Source organism: Lithobates pipiens, unplaced genomic scaffold (assembly GCF_037356315.1).
Source record: "Lithobates pipiens isolate NorthernLeopardFrog02 unplaced genomic scaffold, aLitPip1_a1.2 Scaffold_10, whole genome shotgun sequence".
Classification (NCBI taxonomy): Eukaryota; Metazoa; Chordata; class Amphibia; order Anura; family Ranidae; genus Lithobates; species Lithobates pipiens.
Genome location: NW_027507686.1, coordinates 53437015 through 53455610, shown reverse-complemented (window position 1 = coordinate 53455610; position 18596 = coordinate 53437015). Strand labels below are relative to the sequence as shown.

Here is an 18596-nt window from a genome sequence, read left to right as displayed (position 1 = left end):
TCAGTCGGCTCAGGGCCTCTGGTCGATGAAAGAATCCAAGTTGCCGATCAATCTGCTCGAATTGAGAGCAATCAGGCTGTGCCTCCATACATGGTCGTTGAGTCTTCAAGGACGTCCGATCAGGATACAGTTGGGCAATGCCACGGCTGTGGCGTACATAAATCACCAAGGGGGAACAAGAAGCTCAGCCGCTGCTCGGGGAGGTCGCTCATATACTTCGGTGGGCAAAGCGACACGTTCCGGCCTTGTCGGCCATTTACATCCCGGGGTGGAGAATTGGCAGGCGGACTATCTGAGTCGACAGATGCTGGACCCAAGAGAATGGGCATTGCATCCGGAGATATTCAGGCTACTGTGCCTGAAATGGGGCACACCAGATGTGGATCTATTGGCTTCCTGTCTCAATCGGAAGGTGCCGAGATTCATGTCCAGGGAAAGAGATCCACGGGCAGACGCGTCAGATGCGCTGGTGGCGCCGTGGGATCAGTACCAGTCGATCTACGCCTCTCCTCCACTGAAACTGCTGCCACGTCTGCTTCGCAGAGGGGATTCCAGTAATCCTGGTTGCCCCAGATTGGACTCAGCGGCCCTGGTACGCAGACCTGGTGCGTCTGGTGGCAGATACTCCCTGGTGACCTCTTATCTCAAGGTCCAATCTTTCACCCTGCTTTACCATTGCTGGCTTTAACAGCATGGCTATTGAGAGCCAGGTATTGAGGAACCGGGGTCTGTCGGACTCGGTGATTCCAACTATGTTGAGGGTGCAGAAATCGTCTTCATGGAAGATATACCATCTTACCTGGAAGGCTTGCATCTCCATGTGTGAGGAGAAAGGGTGGCATCTGCGCTCCTTTTATATATCCAGGATCCTGCTGTTTCTTCAGCAAGGAGTAGACCAGAAATTGGCGTTGAGCACCATTAAGGGGCAAATTTTAGCCCTGGCTGTCTTTTTTTTTTTTTTTTTTTTCAGCGACCCCTGGCATCTCATTCATTAGTGAGTACCTTTATTCAGGGGGTACGACATGTAGTCCCTCCAGTGTGTCCACCTTTACCTCCGTGGGATTTGAACCTGGTGTTGTCGGCGCTTCAGAAGCTACCATTTGAGAATATCAGAGAGATTCCTTTGTTGACCCTTTCACAGAAAGTGGTCTTTCTAGTGGCCATCACATCGGCCAGGAGGGTTTCGGAATTGGCAGCTTTGTCTTGCAAGTCGCCTTATCTGGTCATCCACAGGGATAAGGTGGTGTTGCGTCCGCAACCGTCCTTTCTACCGAAGGTGGTCTCGGCTTTTCATATCAATGAGGACATTCTATTACCATCATTGTGTCCTAAGCCGAAGCACCCCAAAGAGGTGGCCCTTCACGCTCTCGATGTGGTTAGGGCTCTAAAAGTGTATTTGTCTTCCACAGCTCCCTTTCGGAAGTCAGACTCGCTGTTTTGTTTCGGTGGCTGGTCCAAAGAAGGGTATGGCGGTCTCGTCTGCTACCATTTCCAGGGTAGATCAGACAGATTGTAGTACAAGCCTACGCCTTAAAGGGGCAGGTGCCCCCCTTTCTGGTCACGGCCCACTCTGCAAGGGCAATCGGAACGTCTTGGGCCTTCCGACACCAAGCGTCGGTTGCTCAGGTGTGTAAGGCAGCGACCTGGTTGTCTGTCCATACGTTTACCAAGTTCTACAAGGTAGACGTCGGTGCATCGGCTGATGCCTGTTTTGGCCGCAAAGTTTTGCAGGCGGCCGTGTAGTTGCAATTAAATTTTTTCCTGGTTTTTCGATAAAAACGCAATACTGTTTTGTTAATGCACTGTTGCATTACTTCCGCAAAAGTTTGTGGTGTTGGGCATCTCTCCTGTTGAGAATACCCAGTTATGTGGCGGTGTGTTTTCCGTACACTGCTGTTTTTTTTTTTTGTGGGTTTAGTTTCACTAGTTCCCACTTGCCATGGTGGATGAAGTTTTAATGCTGTTTTTTTCCCGGCGAGTACAAAAATCCAATTTTTTTTGACAGAATTCGGCTCAAGCTGTCTTGCCTACACACGGTCACACCAAATTCCGATCGTTTATGACGCGGTGACTTACAACACGTACGACGGGACTAGAAAAAGGCAGTTCAATAGCCAGTAGCCAATAGCTTCTGTTTCGTAGTAGAATCTGAGCATGCGTGATTTTTGGCATGTCGGAATTGCATACACACGATCGGAATTTCCGTCGAGAAAATTAAGAACATGCTATCAATTTTTGGCTGTCGGGAATTTGGACAGCTAAATTCCGATGAAGCATACACACGGTCGCGTTTTCCGATGAAAAGTTCTCATCTGTCTTTTTCTGGCCGCAATTCCGAGCGTGTGTATGCGGCATAAGGGTGCTACTGCCAAATGCAACTAAGGGCTCATTCACAAGTGCAGCAGGCACTGTTTGTTCTTTGAAAAGCAATCCAAGTGTATTTGACAGGTGGTGAGGAAGAAATGTGTTGCCTCCTCACCACCTGATTTAAACCCATGATTGCCACGCAAAGCATTTGATTGCGATGCGGTACTACGGCAATCAGACATTTAAATCAGGTGTGAGGAGGTGACACTGTGCTTGTGATCTTTTGGCTTCTCCCATCTTGTTCAGGTAGATCTCCACCTCTTTAAGTTTGCCTACCACTGGCCTAGGGATTATCCTGGCTGCAATAAACAGGCTTTAGATAAGGGCATGTGGTCATACCTATCCAATACATGCAGGTACAAATCACATTCTGAACACATACAGGATATTTAGTGGACATCAAGTATCCTCAAAGATATACTTTGATCTAAAAAACTACAGGGGTAGTCTATTCAATAAAATGTTTGCTCATAGCAGCTGACTATATTGCAGCTTTTATTTTCCAAGGGCAAAACCTGATCGCAGTAGACAGCGCTGCCAATTTTCAGTTTCTTTCTGTTTATTGTATATGATATTCTGAAAGGACATTTTTCTTTTAGATACAATCATCCGTGCAGTACTCATCTTTGCCGAAGGTATATTTGAAGGAGAAAGCCATGTTGTGCATCCCAGTGTTCAGAATCTTACTGGTCGCATTCGTGTCCCTATCTGCCCTCCTAAGGATGTGCCTGTGGATCTACACATTAAAGCATTTGTTGGTTACAAAAGCAGGTAAGAGCATAAATTAGGAGGAGATCAAGGTTCCATATAGCGATATATGCTCTAAAATAAAAATAAGTTTAGTGGAACTTAAAAAAGATTACTATCCATACAAAGCAGTATTAATGAAGAAAACGACAGTTTCACTGGGCAGCATAGGTCAGAGTGTCTGGAGGGTGGACTGTCTGAAGCTGGCCATAGACATCAGAGAGCTGTGGAATAGCTGTGTGGCAGCTAGGTTGTGCATGCACGGCCATTCATCATCTAATGTCTGTAGGCAGCCTTAAGCCTAGTACACATGATTAGAAAATCGGATGAAAAATACGCTTTTGAAACGATCGCACAATAATTTGATCATTAGTACACAGCTTTCGAGAGCCGATCATGACAGTTCAATTTTTCGCTTAAGCTGCCAGAACAAACAGTTTTTATTTAATCAGTACAGTATTCGTCCAATAAAAAATCGGAAGACAACGCATGCTCGGAAACTGAAAAATACATTACAATACAATACAACACCATACATCACCTCCGAATTTGTATTCTGTCTTACGAGAATTTTCGTAACTTTGGTAAGCTCTTTATTTTTGATATGAGACTAGGATGCAAAAAAAAAAAAAAAGCAGACAATCATTCGTCCTATATTCTCCTCATGGGTATGTGGCTTATGTCATCATGGTAAAAAAAACAAGATTTTAATTGTCTTACACCTCAAACTACAGCAGGGTAATCAGATGATTGGGGGTCCCTGTATCTTATCTATAACTACAGCAGGAATCTCAGCAAAGCTCTGGTAAAAGGAATAGGGCATTAACACCTTACCTTTAAGCATGCTAAAGGTAAAGCAAGAGCAGGGAAAGGTCAGATGAACAGGAAGAAATATGTTGCATAATTCATGATAAATTCATATACAAAAAGATCCAAGGTGAAGTGTGAAGGTCGATATATGTCTTTTCATAGTTGGTTTAAAATTTTCTGTTTAAAATATCAAAGCATTTTTGTTTGCTTATTAACAGTGTGCAGTTTCACGTGTTTGAACTAACCAGGCAGCTTCCTCGATTCTCAATGTATGTGCTCAGTAGCCCCGCCTCTTCACCAGAGCCATCCAGTCATGTGACCTTCAGCATCAATGAACGGGTGCAGAGGGTGAGTCTTATACAGACAGACTTTTTTCTAGTTATTTGTAAGAATTAGAGTGGTGTTGTAAACTATAGCCCCCTTTTCACAGTAGCTACCCAAGACTAAAAATAAACACATGAAAAGATATAAAAGAAAATAGTAATAATAAAAATTGCACAAGTCCACACCTGGTTCCTATAATTATAGCAGCGCTACTGTCATAGAGTTCATGATCAACTTTCATGTGTATAGGGTGCACACGAGTAGTAATAGTTGACAGATGATGTGAAAAAAGTCCCATAAACCTCAGATGGAAAGTTTTGCTATGTTGTAACTTTAAACACCCCACATTGCAGTCTGTGTATCACACTCCTCTTCGGGGTTCAAACTCACCAGAGGGTTGAATATATCAGACATGGATTGATAAACCACAGATCTCCTTGGCAGCAAAGCAGGTGTCACAGCATATCCACCGGTTCTCAGGGCAGAAAGAAAGGTTCCAAATAGTGTAAATCCATTTTCTCTCTTTGCTTTATTATATAAAAGTTTTTCCATACATCATCATAACTTTTCATCTGAGGTTTCTGGGACTTTTTTAACATCATCTGTCAACTATTACTACTCGTGTGCACCATATACACATGAAAGCTGACCATGAACTCTGACAGTAGCGCTGCTATAATAATTATAGGCACCAGGTCTGGACTTGTGCAATTTTTATTATTACTTTTTTCTTTGATGTTTTTGCATTTGCTTTTTTTATAATATTACATTATTAGTGTTGACATTTAGTGTTCTAACTGTGGAAGATCTATAATTATCTGAAGCCTGATATATCTTTAGCGCTGAGATAGTGGAAGGAGGCCAAGAATTCACTGTATTTCTAGACATGAAAAGATATATTGTACAATACCTAATATGGTGAATAATGCATTGATTGCATTGTTTGCCAGATTCGGTCTTATACCTCTCCAGGGTTCACTTTTCAAGGTCAGAATCCTCCTGGTCTTTTTTAATGAATGATGTAATATTACCTTAAAAGAGAAGTATGTTTTTTTTTTTTTTTTTTTTTTTACTAATCATACCTCGGTGGATGGAGCAGCTGCACCCCCGGGCATCTCTGCACCGAGAACCGAGCCACCGAACACCTCTGATGGCTCGGTTCTCACTCCTCACTGAGCAGAGCAATGCTGACTGTCAGTCAGCATCATTACTGATCTGCTTCTCAACGCTCATTGGAGTGATGAGCTGTGGAGGGGCAGGGAGAGGCCGTCTCAGTGGGTCGCTGAGACTGCCATCAATCAAGGCAGCTGGCAGATTCAGACTTGGGAAGTCGGGATGAAGTGCTGCCACGACTGATGGCAGTGACGTCAGCGGAGAGCGGACTTCAGACCGATTGGCGCTGAAAACGGGTCACAGGAGTGCAAAATAAATTGCACTCCTGTGACCCATAGGAGAAGCCCAGCCTAAAATGCTCAAGCTGGACTTCTTTAACTTGTGATATTAAAGTGATAATAAACACACTGTTTAATTTACTTTGTCTCTTATATTACTGTGTGTAGATGATGGCACTGTAATTATTTGAATAAAAAAAACAAAAAAACATCTGGTACCTTTTTTTCCTAATCGATATACAGCTGTCACGTGACCTAGATCTCTCCCAGCCTGTCTGCTGGGAAACATAAGCAGGAGGTGCTTCTAGTCCTCTGCTGCTGGTGACATGTTCAAAAAAACAAACAAAAAAAAAACAGCCTTTGGAACACAGAGTAAAAATAAATAAATACGATCAATAAACTGTTTTAAATTGTCATACAAATATATATTTGAAATCAAATATTTATTTTTTGGCAATAACACAGTGTGGGTGGACTTCTGCCAGCCATGGGCTGTGCCACACCTCTCCAGCCTGTGTCTTAGAATAAGAGGGAGGTGAAGCCACCATTAATCTGCATGTAATATGCCTCCCCCATTGTGTTTAGCTGGTTAGTGGGCATGGAGGAGAAGGGAGGGAGTGGGCTGTCATTTACCACTGTGTATAGGCCCACATGTGTGACTCTATAGTGACATGGGCTGCTCAGATGTGATAGGGAAGAAATGCTCAGCATAGAAACTCACTGAAAACTGAGCAGAGTTGTCACCACAGCTGCAAAATCCCTAGCTGAATTGGTGACAAGAACAGAAGGTGGAGATAGAGAACAGCAGGATTAACCAGATGTTTTGTAGAATGCAACAAAATGAATCTCATAGTGACTGGATGAGTATGAACAGCATGTAATACACCATTGATTTTTTTTTTTTATAAGGTCGCACTTTAAATGGTGTGTATTGCCATGCTGAGGGGGGCTTTGTATTGCCATGGAAACAAAGGGAGTCAACCCCATTGCCATGGCGAAGATAGGTCTGCGCAAAAACAATGCTCTATATAGAACAGAGGTTTGTGCAGGTTACTTCTCTGTTGCCATGGCGACAGAAGCATCTGGCTCTTGCCATGCTGACTGTCTAGCTATGGGGTTGTAGGAATCTGGCCATTGCCTTGCTGGCAGTATAATCTGTCAGTGGACTGATTGGGGCTCCTTTTCAAGGCAGCAGAGTGATGGTGCCCTAATAACATTCAAGGAATTAGTGTCTTTATAATTATCCTTTCAGTATATCTATCCACTCTGTAGGCAACACCTTGGTGATGCTAGAAGTTCCCTGTGACTTTATAGACTCCCAATCCCATGCACAGGATATAGGCACACCTAGCTGTATATGAACAAAACCCACTATATTTTCCCTTTGTTTGGAAGATTGTCCTGTGGTTGAACCAGAACTTTCTGTTACCAGAAGACACAGAAGTACAAAGTGCTCCATTTCAGATCTGCTTTACATCACTACGAGATGGGGGGACTCTTCTCATAAACATGAAACCCAACGGAGAGGTAGGTGATCCCCAATTCACTGTGAGATTTCATAGTTGGTAAGGTTGAATAAAGACCTTAGTCCATCCAGTCCAACCTTTGTCACAATTTCTGTATAACACCATTCTCTCTATGCAGATCACACTAGGTACAGATGACATGGATCTAGCTGGTGACATTATTCAGTCATTGGCAACATTTCTGGCCATAGAAGACCTGCCTGTGGAAGCAGACTTTCCCAAATACTTCAATCAGCTTCGAAAAGTGCTTGTGCAGGTGAGTTAGAGCTTCCTGCCCTGATTTTTTTACAAATTGCTCCTTATGTTTAAACATTTAAAGTAGTTGTAAACCTAAGACATGAAATATGAACAAAGCGTATGCCTCTATAGTGTGTACTTGTCTCGAACCAAAGCACTAAGTGTCATTTCTGTCTGCTGCCTCCTTGCTCTGATATCAACATGAATCACTTCTGGTAAGTTTTCCTGACACCAAGAGAAAAATGGTGTCAGGGGAGGGACCTCCAACTGATTGACAGCCTCAGCTGTTCCCATGTGCTGTGTGGAGGGGGTATGTCCCATCCCTTCAATCAGCTCTCAGAGCTCTCCTCACTGATCTCTGCAGAGTATAACTTCAGTTCTCCACCCTCCTTTTTTCTGAAATATCAGACAAGCTAATTCGATACAGGTGAAATAAAAAGAAATGCCGTGCTAAAATACTTTAAACAGCAATATACGAAAATGATATCCAATGTGAATATTTAATGGATAGAAAAATTTAAATAAAAAGTAGACCAAAAAGATGAGCAATCCCAAAACAAAGGCAATGATATTAAATGTCCCAAAAAGAAGGTGAGTAAGTGAAGAAGATCTTAGGTATACACCATTAATTCTCCAAGTGCTCCACCACCTATGTGTGCAATAAGGACTCTTAGCAGAGTTGGTGGACTCTTTACTCAGAGTCAAAAAGGCATTAATATATTAATGGACCCTATTGCAAGGAATGGACATCCTCCAGATCACCACCGCATCCACATAAGTCCCTCATCGTCAAGCAAAATTAATCTGCCTTAAAGAAAAGCCTTGAAAAATAGGAAGAAAGAGGACTGGGACTTTATGTGAGGCAATGGGTGGGTTGGTTCATCTGCTTCCACCCCTGTTCTATATATTAAGAGGGTGGTTGGTTGGAACTTTGTATGAAGCACGGCGAGAGAATGAAATATGCAATTGCATGTTTATAGATTCCAGACAAATATACATAGAATAGTAAAGATAGCATGATAAACAAAGGTAACACCTTAACAGTTTATTGTACATAATGACAACATGATTCACAGTATAATGGTAATAATGACATAAATATAGTAAAATTGTTCCAATTCATAATGAACCTAATTATGTTAATAGTGATAACAAAAATCCAAATCGATCAATCTAAAAAGCACATGATTGCGATGATGTAGCATAAGGCTGGGGCTATACGCATTTAGTGAAGATGTCCACTCATCAGGAGCAGTAACAAAATGGATAGATCTATCGATCAAGGAGGAAGAAGGGCAGATGAGGGTTTTCCAAGCACTCTTACCTACATATAAATTGGATATACAGGAAGTAGTGTTAATGGCTGGAGGCAACAAACATCCCCAGGGAGTTGTGGCCACAAATCCACGGCCGCACTGAGGCACAAAGGAACGAAACAAGAGGCATCAGTGATGGTGTAGTCCCCAATTGACAATTAAATATTGGTATAGATTGTATGACAATCCCTTTTGGATTCTGTGAAAAAGAACATTGTGTAAATAAATATATATATTATGTATATGTAGACCTGCACATGGGCAGATTGAAGGACTACAGCATGTAATAGTGTCAAAAGGCCAGTATGAAGAGTAAAATTACTAGATGATAGAACCCACATACCCAAGCCAAGAGGAGTGTGAACATGAGGAAGTACCAAGTAAACCCAGTGAATGGTTCATAAACCAACTAAATGTTACCTTGAACTTGGAAAGAAAAGCGTGACAACCAGTGTGTTGGGGTCTCAAGGTGAATAAAGTGTGTGCACACCACCCACGTTCAATCTTTATAGCCACGGAATGCCACTCCTTTGAATCGATACTTTGCGCCTCAGTGCAGCCGTGGATTTGTGACCACAGCTCCCTGGGGATGTTTGTTACCCAAAGTGCCTCCAGCTATTAACACTACTTCCTGTATATCCAATTTATATGTAGGTAAGAGTGTTTGGAAAATATTCCATCCCTCCTCTGCCCTTCTTCCCCCCCTTGTGTCAACCATCTGTTCACTCTGCATTATTTGTCCCACTATAGATCTATCCATTTTGTTACTGTTCCTGATGAGTGGACATCTCCATGAAACATGTAGAGCCCCACTCTTATGCTATATCATAACAATCATGTGATTTTTGAGATTGATCAGTATAGATTTTTATTATCACCAGTAACATAATTATGTTTATTATGAATTGGAAAAATTGTACTATATGTAATTATTACCATTCTACAGTGAATCGTGTTGTCATTGTGTACAATAAACTGTTAAGGTGTTACCTTTGTTTATCATCATCTTTACTATTCTATGTATATTTGTCTGGAATCTATAAACGTGATTGTATATTTAATTCTCTTAGCCGTGCTTCATACAAAGTCCCAGCCAACCCCCCTCTTTTAGTATGAAAGAAAAGCCTGAAGGGCCACATAGTTTAAAACCATATATGAATCTTTATTAAAACAAGTACAGACTACTTACAAAGTCATGGAAGATAAGCACTTGTAAAAGCAAAGAAACCCAGAAATCAGAAGACCATTTCCTGGTTACGGAGTGTATGATAACGTCATGAGGTTCTCCACCCTTTTTCATCACATCTGACATCGGAGCATGCACTTTTTTTGGTTTTATTTAATCTTAAAAAAAGAAAAAGAGAAGACTGCAGATAGACAGGTACAACTTATGTAGGAGGATTTGTTTTATCTCTGTGTATCACCTTAGGTTAATCCCTTCACGGGTATATGTGAGGGTTTATAACCATTTTAACTGCAGTACTTCTGTTATGTACTAAAGAATTCAGAGAGGTTAATTCATTACATTTTTGGTATCAGATAACATTCTATACAAATTGCTACTGTGGAAGGTAGCAGGAGTTAATTAAAAGTATACATTTTATTTAGAGCAGATCGGGATAGGAGCTGTTGATAAAATTATACAGGCTTTTAAAGCCCTATTTGCCATTGTGGGATACTCAGCTAGGGAGTGAAGCCCCATAGAAAGCATTAGGAGGCTGACAGTTCCCGCAGCTATTCGCGGGTGATTGTATGTAATCGCTCAGTCGGACCTATGGGATCTGTTGGCTTCATTATCTTTATTGGGGAATGCTCCATTCAAGGATCGGCAGAAACAAATATAGTGAAGGGGGAGAACACTGGAGGAATTACAGTAATGTATCTTTACATTGAAGCTACTTATACAAAAACTCAACTTAGTGGATTTTGCCTTTGAATGATGAAAAATTTTAAGGAATCCTGCCTGATAGCTAAAATAAATATTTTATCTCAATTCTTTTTTACAGGTAGACGAATCCCATTTAGTGCACCAGAAGCTCACTGCAGACATGGCTGATCAGTCGAACTTGATACGTAGCATGCTGGTACAAGCTGAGGATGCCCGACTCATGAGGGACATGTAAGCATAAGCACTCTTCCAAACTAGCTTGAACACTGTCTTATGATTGCAGGTTTTAACCTGTAACCTGATAATGATACCCCTATGTAACTAGAATACAGGAAGTTAATGTTTAGTGAACCTGTCTTGTTCCCCCCGGATAGTTGGTGTGCAAGAAAGGAACTTAAATCAAACTTTGCAGTACAATAAAAGGGCCGCAAATGCTGTCTGGGCCGCCTCTATCTTAAAGCGGAGTTCCACCCAATTTTGAAAGGGTGGTCTTGAACGAAAGACCGCCTCTCCACCCCTCATTTTTGGATATTTAAAAAAAAAAGTACTTTCTAACTTACTTTTTTTGGAAGTACTAAAGCCCCGTACACACGAGAGGACTTATGTCCGACAGACTTCCGAAGGAGTCCTGCCGGAGTTCCGACAGAGTTCTGACGGACTTTTCGAATGAGCGGACTTGGCCACACACAATCACACCAAACTCCGACGGATTCGAACGTGATGACGTACGACTGGACTCGAATAAGGAAGTTCATAGCCAGTAGCCAATAGCTGCCCTAGCGTTGGTTTTAGTCCGTCGGAATAGCATACACACGAGCAAATTTTTCGAAGGGACCGGGTCCGGCGGAGTTCCGTCGGAAAAATTTGAAGCATGTTCCAGATTCTAAAGTCCGTCAGACTTTGGCGAATCAAAAGTCCGTTGCAGCCCACACACGATCGAATAGTCTGACGGAATCAGTCCGTCGGACTTTGGATGTTGAAAAGTCCGCTCGTGTGTACGCGGCATAAGAGTACTTCCGATCCAGCTGGGCCGCATTTGAGGACATCACATCCTCTTGTGTGGCGAGCCCCCTGTTGTTTTCTGGGACATGTGTGTGTCCCAAAAGACAAGTTGAGCATTCACAAAGTACCGTGCGACTCGTGCATGCGCAGTCAGAAACTGGCAGTGAAACCGCAAGTCTCCACTGCCGGTTTCCCTTAGTTGGAATGGCAGCACCTGAGGCCGACAACGCGGGCTCCCTGGATAGGCAAGTGTGTGTGCAGCTGCTGAATTAAAAAAAATTTTTTAAATTGTCTAGAACACTGCTTTAAGAATCTGATATTAGTTCTTGCTCATAATAGAATCCTTGACCAGAGTCAAGTAACTTAGATATAATAGTGAAAGAGCAGTTGATAGACGCCTGGTTCTCATGGTCTCTGAAGGTGGATGGTATAAGGTTATTATTGCAACCAGGCATCTCTTGTTTATTGAATCACATGTCAAAATATGCAGTTGTATCTGTACTCTGCTTATTGTAGATTAATTTTGTCTTTAATAAGATGATTAAAAAAGAATCTGATATTAGTAGGTGCAAAATGTACAAAAATGTTTGATTTTTATTTACTTTACGCCCTTCCTCTGCGCCGCTGGGTGTGACGTCTCATTGATACTTGCTTCGGCTTCAACACACATTAACGGCTAGTTTACACTTGCTTCAAAACATGGCTTCGGACAGGCTTTGTTATAGCTCTCTGAATGCCAGTCAAAGCTCCTGTGACTAAATAAAATGGTTAGCTTACAGTCCTGTTTACACCTGCTTTTTCTTTGCTTCAAAAATTATACCTCATGGAGCTTTAGTGGTACTTCAAAGCCTCCATAGAAGTCTGTGACAAAGCTCGCTTGAAGCCCCACTGAAGCCTCACAGAATCCCCAAGAAGCCTCACTGAATCCCCATTGAAGCTCTATCAAAGACTCATTGAAGCACCAAGTAAACAGGACTGTAAGCTAACCATTTTATTTAGTAACAGGGGCTTTTAACAAAGCTTGTTCGAAACCATGTTTTGAAGCAAGTGTAAACTAGCCCTTAGGTTCCTTCTCCACAGAATGCTGGCAAGGGACAGGCTTTTTCACTGAGGCTGCTGCTTTCAAAGGTTGTTTGACTGTATACTTTTGCCTACCCTTTTGTTTTGATGCACTTGCAATCTGTTTAACTTATTTAAAGTGGAACTTTAGTCAGAAAATGAAGTCCTGCTAAATCACTTCAGGCTCCATAAGTGCATACGCTGTTCAACATCCAGTAATGCACGTTACCACCCTGCTCTGCACATGCTCAGTTGCTCTCTCTAGTTTTATATATCTGCTGACAGCCTAAAGATTTACTGCTGTTCAGAGGCTCTTGGCTTCAGCAAAATTGCAGCCTCCAGCAAGAAGAAACAGGAGAAGGTGCTGGAATGAATTTACAGCACACAATAATTTTGGTAGCATAATTATTAATGTGGAATTTATGTTTCTTGCTAAAAAATATTATTGTTCTGAAGTTGTTATGGGTAAAGTTTTGCTTTAATCTTAGAGTTCACTTGGGCTTAAACTGGACTATTCTGTATCTTCAATTGAACAGTCAGTTTACACCAGAGACATAGAAATGTGAGAAGGAAACCCCTCTATCCTTACTAGCCTTGCTGACCTCTAGGGTCATGTCACAGTAGTAATCTTAGTCGCTTAAAACTTCAGAGAAAATCCCCCCCCCCCCCCCCCCAAGTTCTATCAGTCACCTGCTTACTGACGGGATGAGTGATGAAACGCTACAGAATGTCAGTAAGGACCCAACATACAGACACAGGTGTGTAATTCTGCTATCCTGTTTACTCCTCTATTATGATCCTGGAGCTGGCAAGGTCTTACCAGCTTCAGATTGCTGGTGTTATACACTCTTGTATACATGTGACTTTTCTTACCAGTTCATCCATTTCAATAGGGCTGAATGTGCTGGCTGAAAATGGACTTTAATACATTGTGATTAGTGAAATGTCATTTTTTTTTTCTCTTGACACAGAAAGAATATGAAAAATCGTTATACAGAACTCTATGACCTCAACAGAGACCTTCTAAATCGCTACAAGATCCGCTGCAACAATCATACTGAATTGCTGAACAATCTCAAGTGTGTAAATCAAGCAATACAGAGAGCAGGACGTTTACGGGGTAAGTTTAAATCACATTGGTGCTTATATTGAGACTCCGAGGAATTTCTTTCTGTTTCCCGCAGTGCTCAAACTACAGATTGCTTATTTGCAAATGCACTGCAACAAATGCTGACATTTGTTTTCTATAAAATATTGTTGTCTTGTAGTTTATATTGACATTGTAGACAGTTTGTGATATACAGCGAGGGGAAAAAAGTATTTGATCCCCTGCTGATTTTGTATGGTTGCCCACTGAGAAAGAAATGATTAGTCTATAATTTTAATGGTAGGTTTATTTTAACAGTGACTGACAGAATAACATAAAAAAAAAAATCCAGAAAAACACATTTCAAAAAAGTTATAAATTGATTTGCATTTTAGCCACTTTCTTAGCCGCCCATTGTCATATGATGTCCGCAGATGGGATCTCCCATCCTGGGCGGGCGTCATATGATGTCCTCGGCTTCCTGGCGGTAAAGGGGGAACACACGAGCTGGCCGCGTCGCCAGGGAGCCAATGCGTGTGCCTGGTGGCCGCGATGTCTACCTAGCACTCGCGATCGCTCGTTACAGAAGAGGACCATGGATCTGTGTGTGTAAACACACAGATCCACGTCCTGTCAAGGGAGAGGAGACCGATCGTATGTTCACACCAAGTATGAACACCGATCGGTCTCCTCCCCTAGTCAGTCCTCTCCCCCTACAGTTAGAATCATTTCCTAGGTAACACATTTAACCCCTTGATTGCCCCCTAGTGTTAACTCCTTCCCTGCCAGTGACATTCATACAGTAATCGGTGCATATCTATAGCACTGATCGCTGTATAACTGTCAGTGGCCCCAAAATAGTGTCAGAAGTGTCCGATATGTCTGCCGCAATTTCACAGTCATAATAAAAATCGCAGATCGCTGCCATTACTGGTAAAAAAGAATAATAATAAGAAAAATGCCATAAATCTATCCCCTATTTTGTAGGCACTATAACTTTTTTTTTTACCAAAAATATATAGAATACATATTGGCCTAAACTGAGGAAAAAAAAATCAGTTTTTTAACCAGTTACCCACCGCGGATCGTCATATGACATCCTTGAATTTGTGGGGGTATATCTGAATAATGCCTGCAGCTACAGGCGGTTTTGCCGGCAACTTTACTGCAGTTTTTCCGGCAGTTTTACCAGCAACTTTGCTTCCGGTTTTACAGAAATGTTACTGGCGGTTTTGCCAGCAACTTTGCTGGTGCTTTTACTGGAAACTTTGCCGGAAGCTTTAGCTCCAACTTTACTGGTGAAGATTTCTTTAAAGCTCTTTTTTGCTTTTTAGAAAGTGTAAAAAGTGTAGAAAGTGTCCGCTGTGCACTTGGAAGTGCAGTCGCTGTAGATCTGAGGGGAAGATCTGAAATGAGGGGATCTCTGCTGACTTTATCATCCAATCAATCGGGTGTAAGCAAAAATGCTGTTTTTTTTATTTTCCTTGCATGTTCCTCTCAGATCTACAGCAACAGCACTTGCAGTGCACTTGGAAGTGCACAGTGTATTTGCCTTTAATAAATAACTCCCATAGGTGTACATCAAGGCCTCATTCACACTGGCTCTCTTAAACCTGCATTTATATGCTTTTAGAGGACATTTAAAAATGTGTGTAATTATTTTTCAAATGGTATGTTTAGGTAAAATAGAGTCCCCCCCCCCACCCCTATTTACTCACCAGGGCTCCCCCACCACTCTGTCCTACTCCAGGAATGGAGGAGCATGTGACCTATTATGACTAAGGCCTATATAGGAGGCTGAAACAGGCACATTTTTAAGAATTAATTGTTTTTTTTTATGGTTTGATGGATTAAATAAAGATATACATTTTTAATCCTAAGACTATCTGGAGCTGGATTTTTACTCTGTTCTTGTAACCTATTGCCCTGTCACATTGCTTGTGACTAACAGCCAATTGCTAAGCTCCAGCACTGTCACATGGCCAAGGGATTGCAAAAGAGGGGTTTTGGGGTGGGCTGTGCAGAGACACTGCAACTGCATAGGCAAGGCGACATTGTTCATTGACAGACACTGCCTTCTTTATTCAGAACCATAGGGTTATATCAACCCCCTACAGGAGTAGGACACTAGGCAGAAAAAAGACTTGGCTACGCCCATGGGCAGTCCTAGGTGATATACACCCCCCTGTGCTATAGGCCTTCAGTTATGTAACAAGCAGTACTAGAAGTATTAACAACTCCATAGAGGGGTGGGTGCTGTGTCTTTCAATGAGCTCAGAGAAACTGATTTTACGGTAAGTCAAAAATCCTTTCTCGTGCATTCATTGACAGATACAGCCTTCTTTATTCAGAACCATAGGGATGTCCCAAAGCAGTGCCAAACATGAGGGGTGGGGTAGCCAACAAGCCAACCAGACAACCTGGAGCTCAACCTGAACAGCAAATAAAACCCTTAGAACGCAGCCTGCAGAACCTTGCGGCCAAAAGAAGCATCCGCAGATGCCAGCATATCCACCTTCTAAAATTTTGTGAAAGTATGCACCGACGACCAGGTGACCGCCTTTCAAACTTGCGTCACTGACGCCTGATGACAGAAGGCCCAGGAAGCACTCATCACCTGATTAGTGTGTGCCTTCACCAGGAAGGGAGGAACGCGACCCTTGATAGAATAGGCCTGAGTCACCGTCTGTCTCATCCATCTAAAAATGATCGCCGTGGAAGCAGATAGACCCTTCTTTGGTCCGTCTGTGATCTCGAATGGGGATTCTGACTTCCAAAAAGACTCAGTGGCCGCCAAATACACCCTGATTGCCTGTACCACATCTAAGGAGTGCAAGGCAAATTCCCTCGGATGTTGCAGCCTGGGACACAGAGAACCTTTGGAAGGAATAAAAAACAAGAATGGAGCACCACCTGGTCATTATGAGTCACCAGGTAGGGCGTGCGACAGGATAGCACTGCCGACGCCCTGCGAGCAGAAGTAATAACCACCAAGGAGGCCACCTTCTGTGATAGCGTGAGCAGGGGAATTTCTCAAATATTTTCAAACGGAGGCTTCTGTAGAACCAAAAGTACCAGATTCAAGTCCCAAGTGGTAAGGGAGATTGCACTGGAGGAACCACATGTCACACTCCTTGAATGAAGGTAGGCACCAGGGAATGCGAAGCCAAGGGAGCCTTGAAAGAAAACCGCCAAGGGGAACTAGGTCCTTAGTCCTGAAGGCCTATAGCAGAGAGGGGGGGTGTATGTCACCTAGGACTGCCCATGGGCGTAGCCAAGTCTTTTTTTCTGCCTAGTGTCCTACTCCTGTAGGGGGTGATATAACCCTATGATTCTGAATAAAGAAGGCTGTGTCTGTCAATGAACGAATGAGAAAAAAAAAATTTAACTTTAAAATTGTATACATCTGACATGTGTAAACTCTCCACATTTCTTTGCAGTTGGTAAACCGAAAGCCCAGGTGATCACAGCTTGCAGGGATGCCATCCGCACCAACAACATTAATGCCTTGTTCAGGATAATGCGTGTAGGAGCAACTCCCTCCTAGCAAAGGCCTTTGAGGTTCATGGTTATCCAGAGAAGACCTGCAGACCAAAGGGCTGTGAGGTGTAGTTTTAAAAGTTTCAATTTGCACTTGACAAGCCTCACAGCACCATCATGGCTTTATATGGGTGGAACCGTTCCCTGTAGCTATGTTCACTGTCAGAGATGATGGATAGGCTTCACAGCCTGTGCTATGGAAAGGTGTTTAAAACATGGGAACAAGCCTCTCTAAGTTTGTGATTTCTTAAAACCTTAGTTTTCTATTTATACATGTATCTGTCTGAAACTGGGATCAAGGTATTTCCAAATCTGGTCCTACCAGTGTTGCACAGTAGGCAATTTATTTATTGAATGTTTATAGGTTTTTGTAGTTCTGTTTTTTTTATTAAAATTTAAATACTGCATTACCCTGTCTTTGTGGTTGCATTTCCGAGAATGATGACTTGCATGTAAACTTTCAGGCTACAGGTTAGCCAATGTGAGACTGAACTCTGGCTTGTTAATTTGAGGAAGTATAGGTCTCACCGTGACCTATCCAAAGTCCTCTGTGGCTTTTCACCGTAGAAAACGATACAATTCTGCCAAATCGAAATATCACCATGCACATTACAATGTGATTTTACAATCTCCTTTAGGTCTGCCAACAAGTGCGTAGTGCAAGATTGGATAGATTAGGTAGGTCCTCATATTGAAGCGTTTTGGTAGATCGAATTTTGATTGTAGTCAGATTGTAATGTGTTTGAGCTGAAGAGCTCTTTGACATGGGCGGACCTGATCAGACCCCTCAGGCTCCTTTATGGAGCGGCGGGTTCATTGAAATCCTATCCGCTTAAAGCGGATGTTAGGGGATCCATTCTGCATCCATCTGGCAGCCGGGCGTAAACGGTCCATTTTTATATCCAACCACCTATAGAGGAGCATAAGTGGAGTGGACACTGACCAGCCATCTGCCTGGTCTGCAAGGCTCAGCCGACACATTCCCCGCTGAGCAGGCAGACTCCAGCGGCGCCCGCGCTATGTGTAAAGCACCTTAAGGAATCAGCTTGTAATGTGTATGGCCAGCTTTATATTTACCAGCAACAAAATCGCATGCATGAGAGGCTACTTGAACAATGCATTCCATTTATATGCAACCATGTAGAAATGGTCACATTTGCTGGTAAATCTTGCAGTGTGCCTCTCCTAATTCATACCGGTAATTAATTTTTATACAACCATATCTATCATTTGCAAATGTACTGGTTCTTATGTGAGATCACACATGTTTAGATCTCTATACAATTCGATTTAAAATCAGAT

At 42.4% G+C, this 18596-nt stretch overlaps 1 protein-coding gene across 1 annotated transcript in view; it reads left to right on the top strand.

Annotated features, from left to right (window-relative positions):
• The window catches only part of BBS2 (Bardet-Biedl syndrome 2), an 85289-nt gene extending 67588 nt beyond the window's left edge, over positions 1 to 17701 (top strand). The window contains exons 12-18 of the mRNA XM_077455068.1: positions 2967 to 3138; positions 4143 to 4272; positions 7035 to 7166; positions 7284 to 7421; positions 10725 to 10837; positions 13639 to 13787; positions 17195 to 17701. Coding sequence (XP_077311194.1) covers positions 2967 to 3138; positions 4143 to 4272; positions 7035 to 7166; positions 7284 to 7421; positions 10725 to 10837; positions 13639 to 13787; positions 17195 to 17301 — 941 coding nt within the window. The 3' untranslated portion in view covers positions 17302 to 17701. The remainder of the gene's footprint in view (positions 1 to 2966; positions 3139 to 4142; positions 4273 to 7034; positions 7167 to 7283; positions 7422 to 10724; positions 10838 to 13638; positions 13788 to 17194) is intronic.
• The last annotated feature ends 895 nt before the right edge of the window (positions 17702 to 18596 follow it).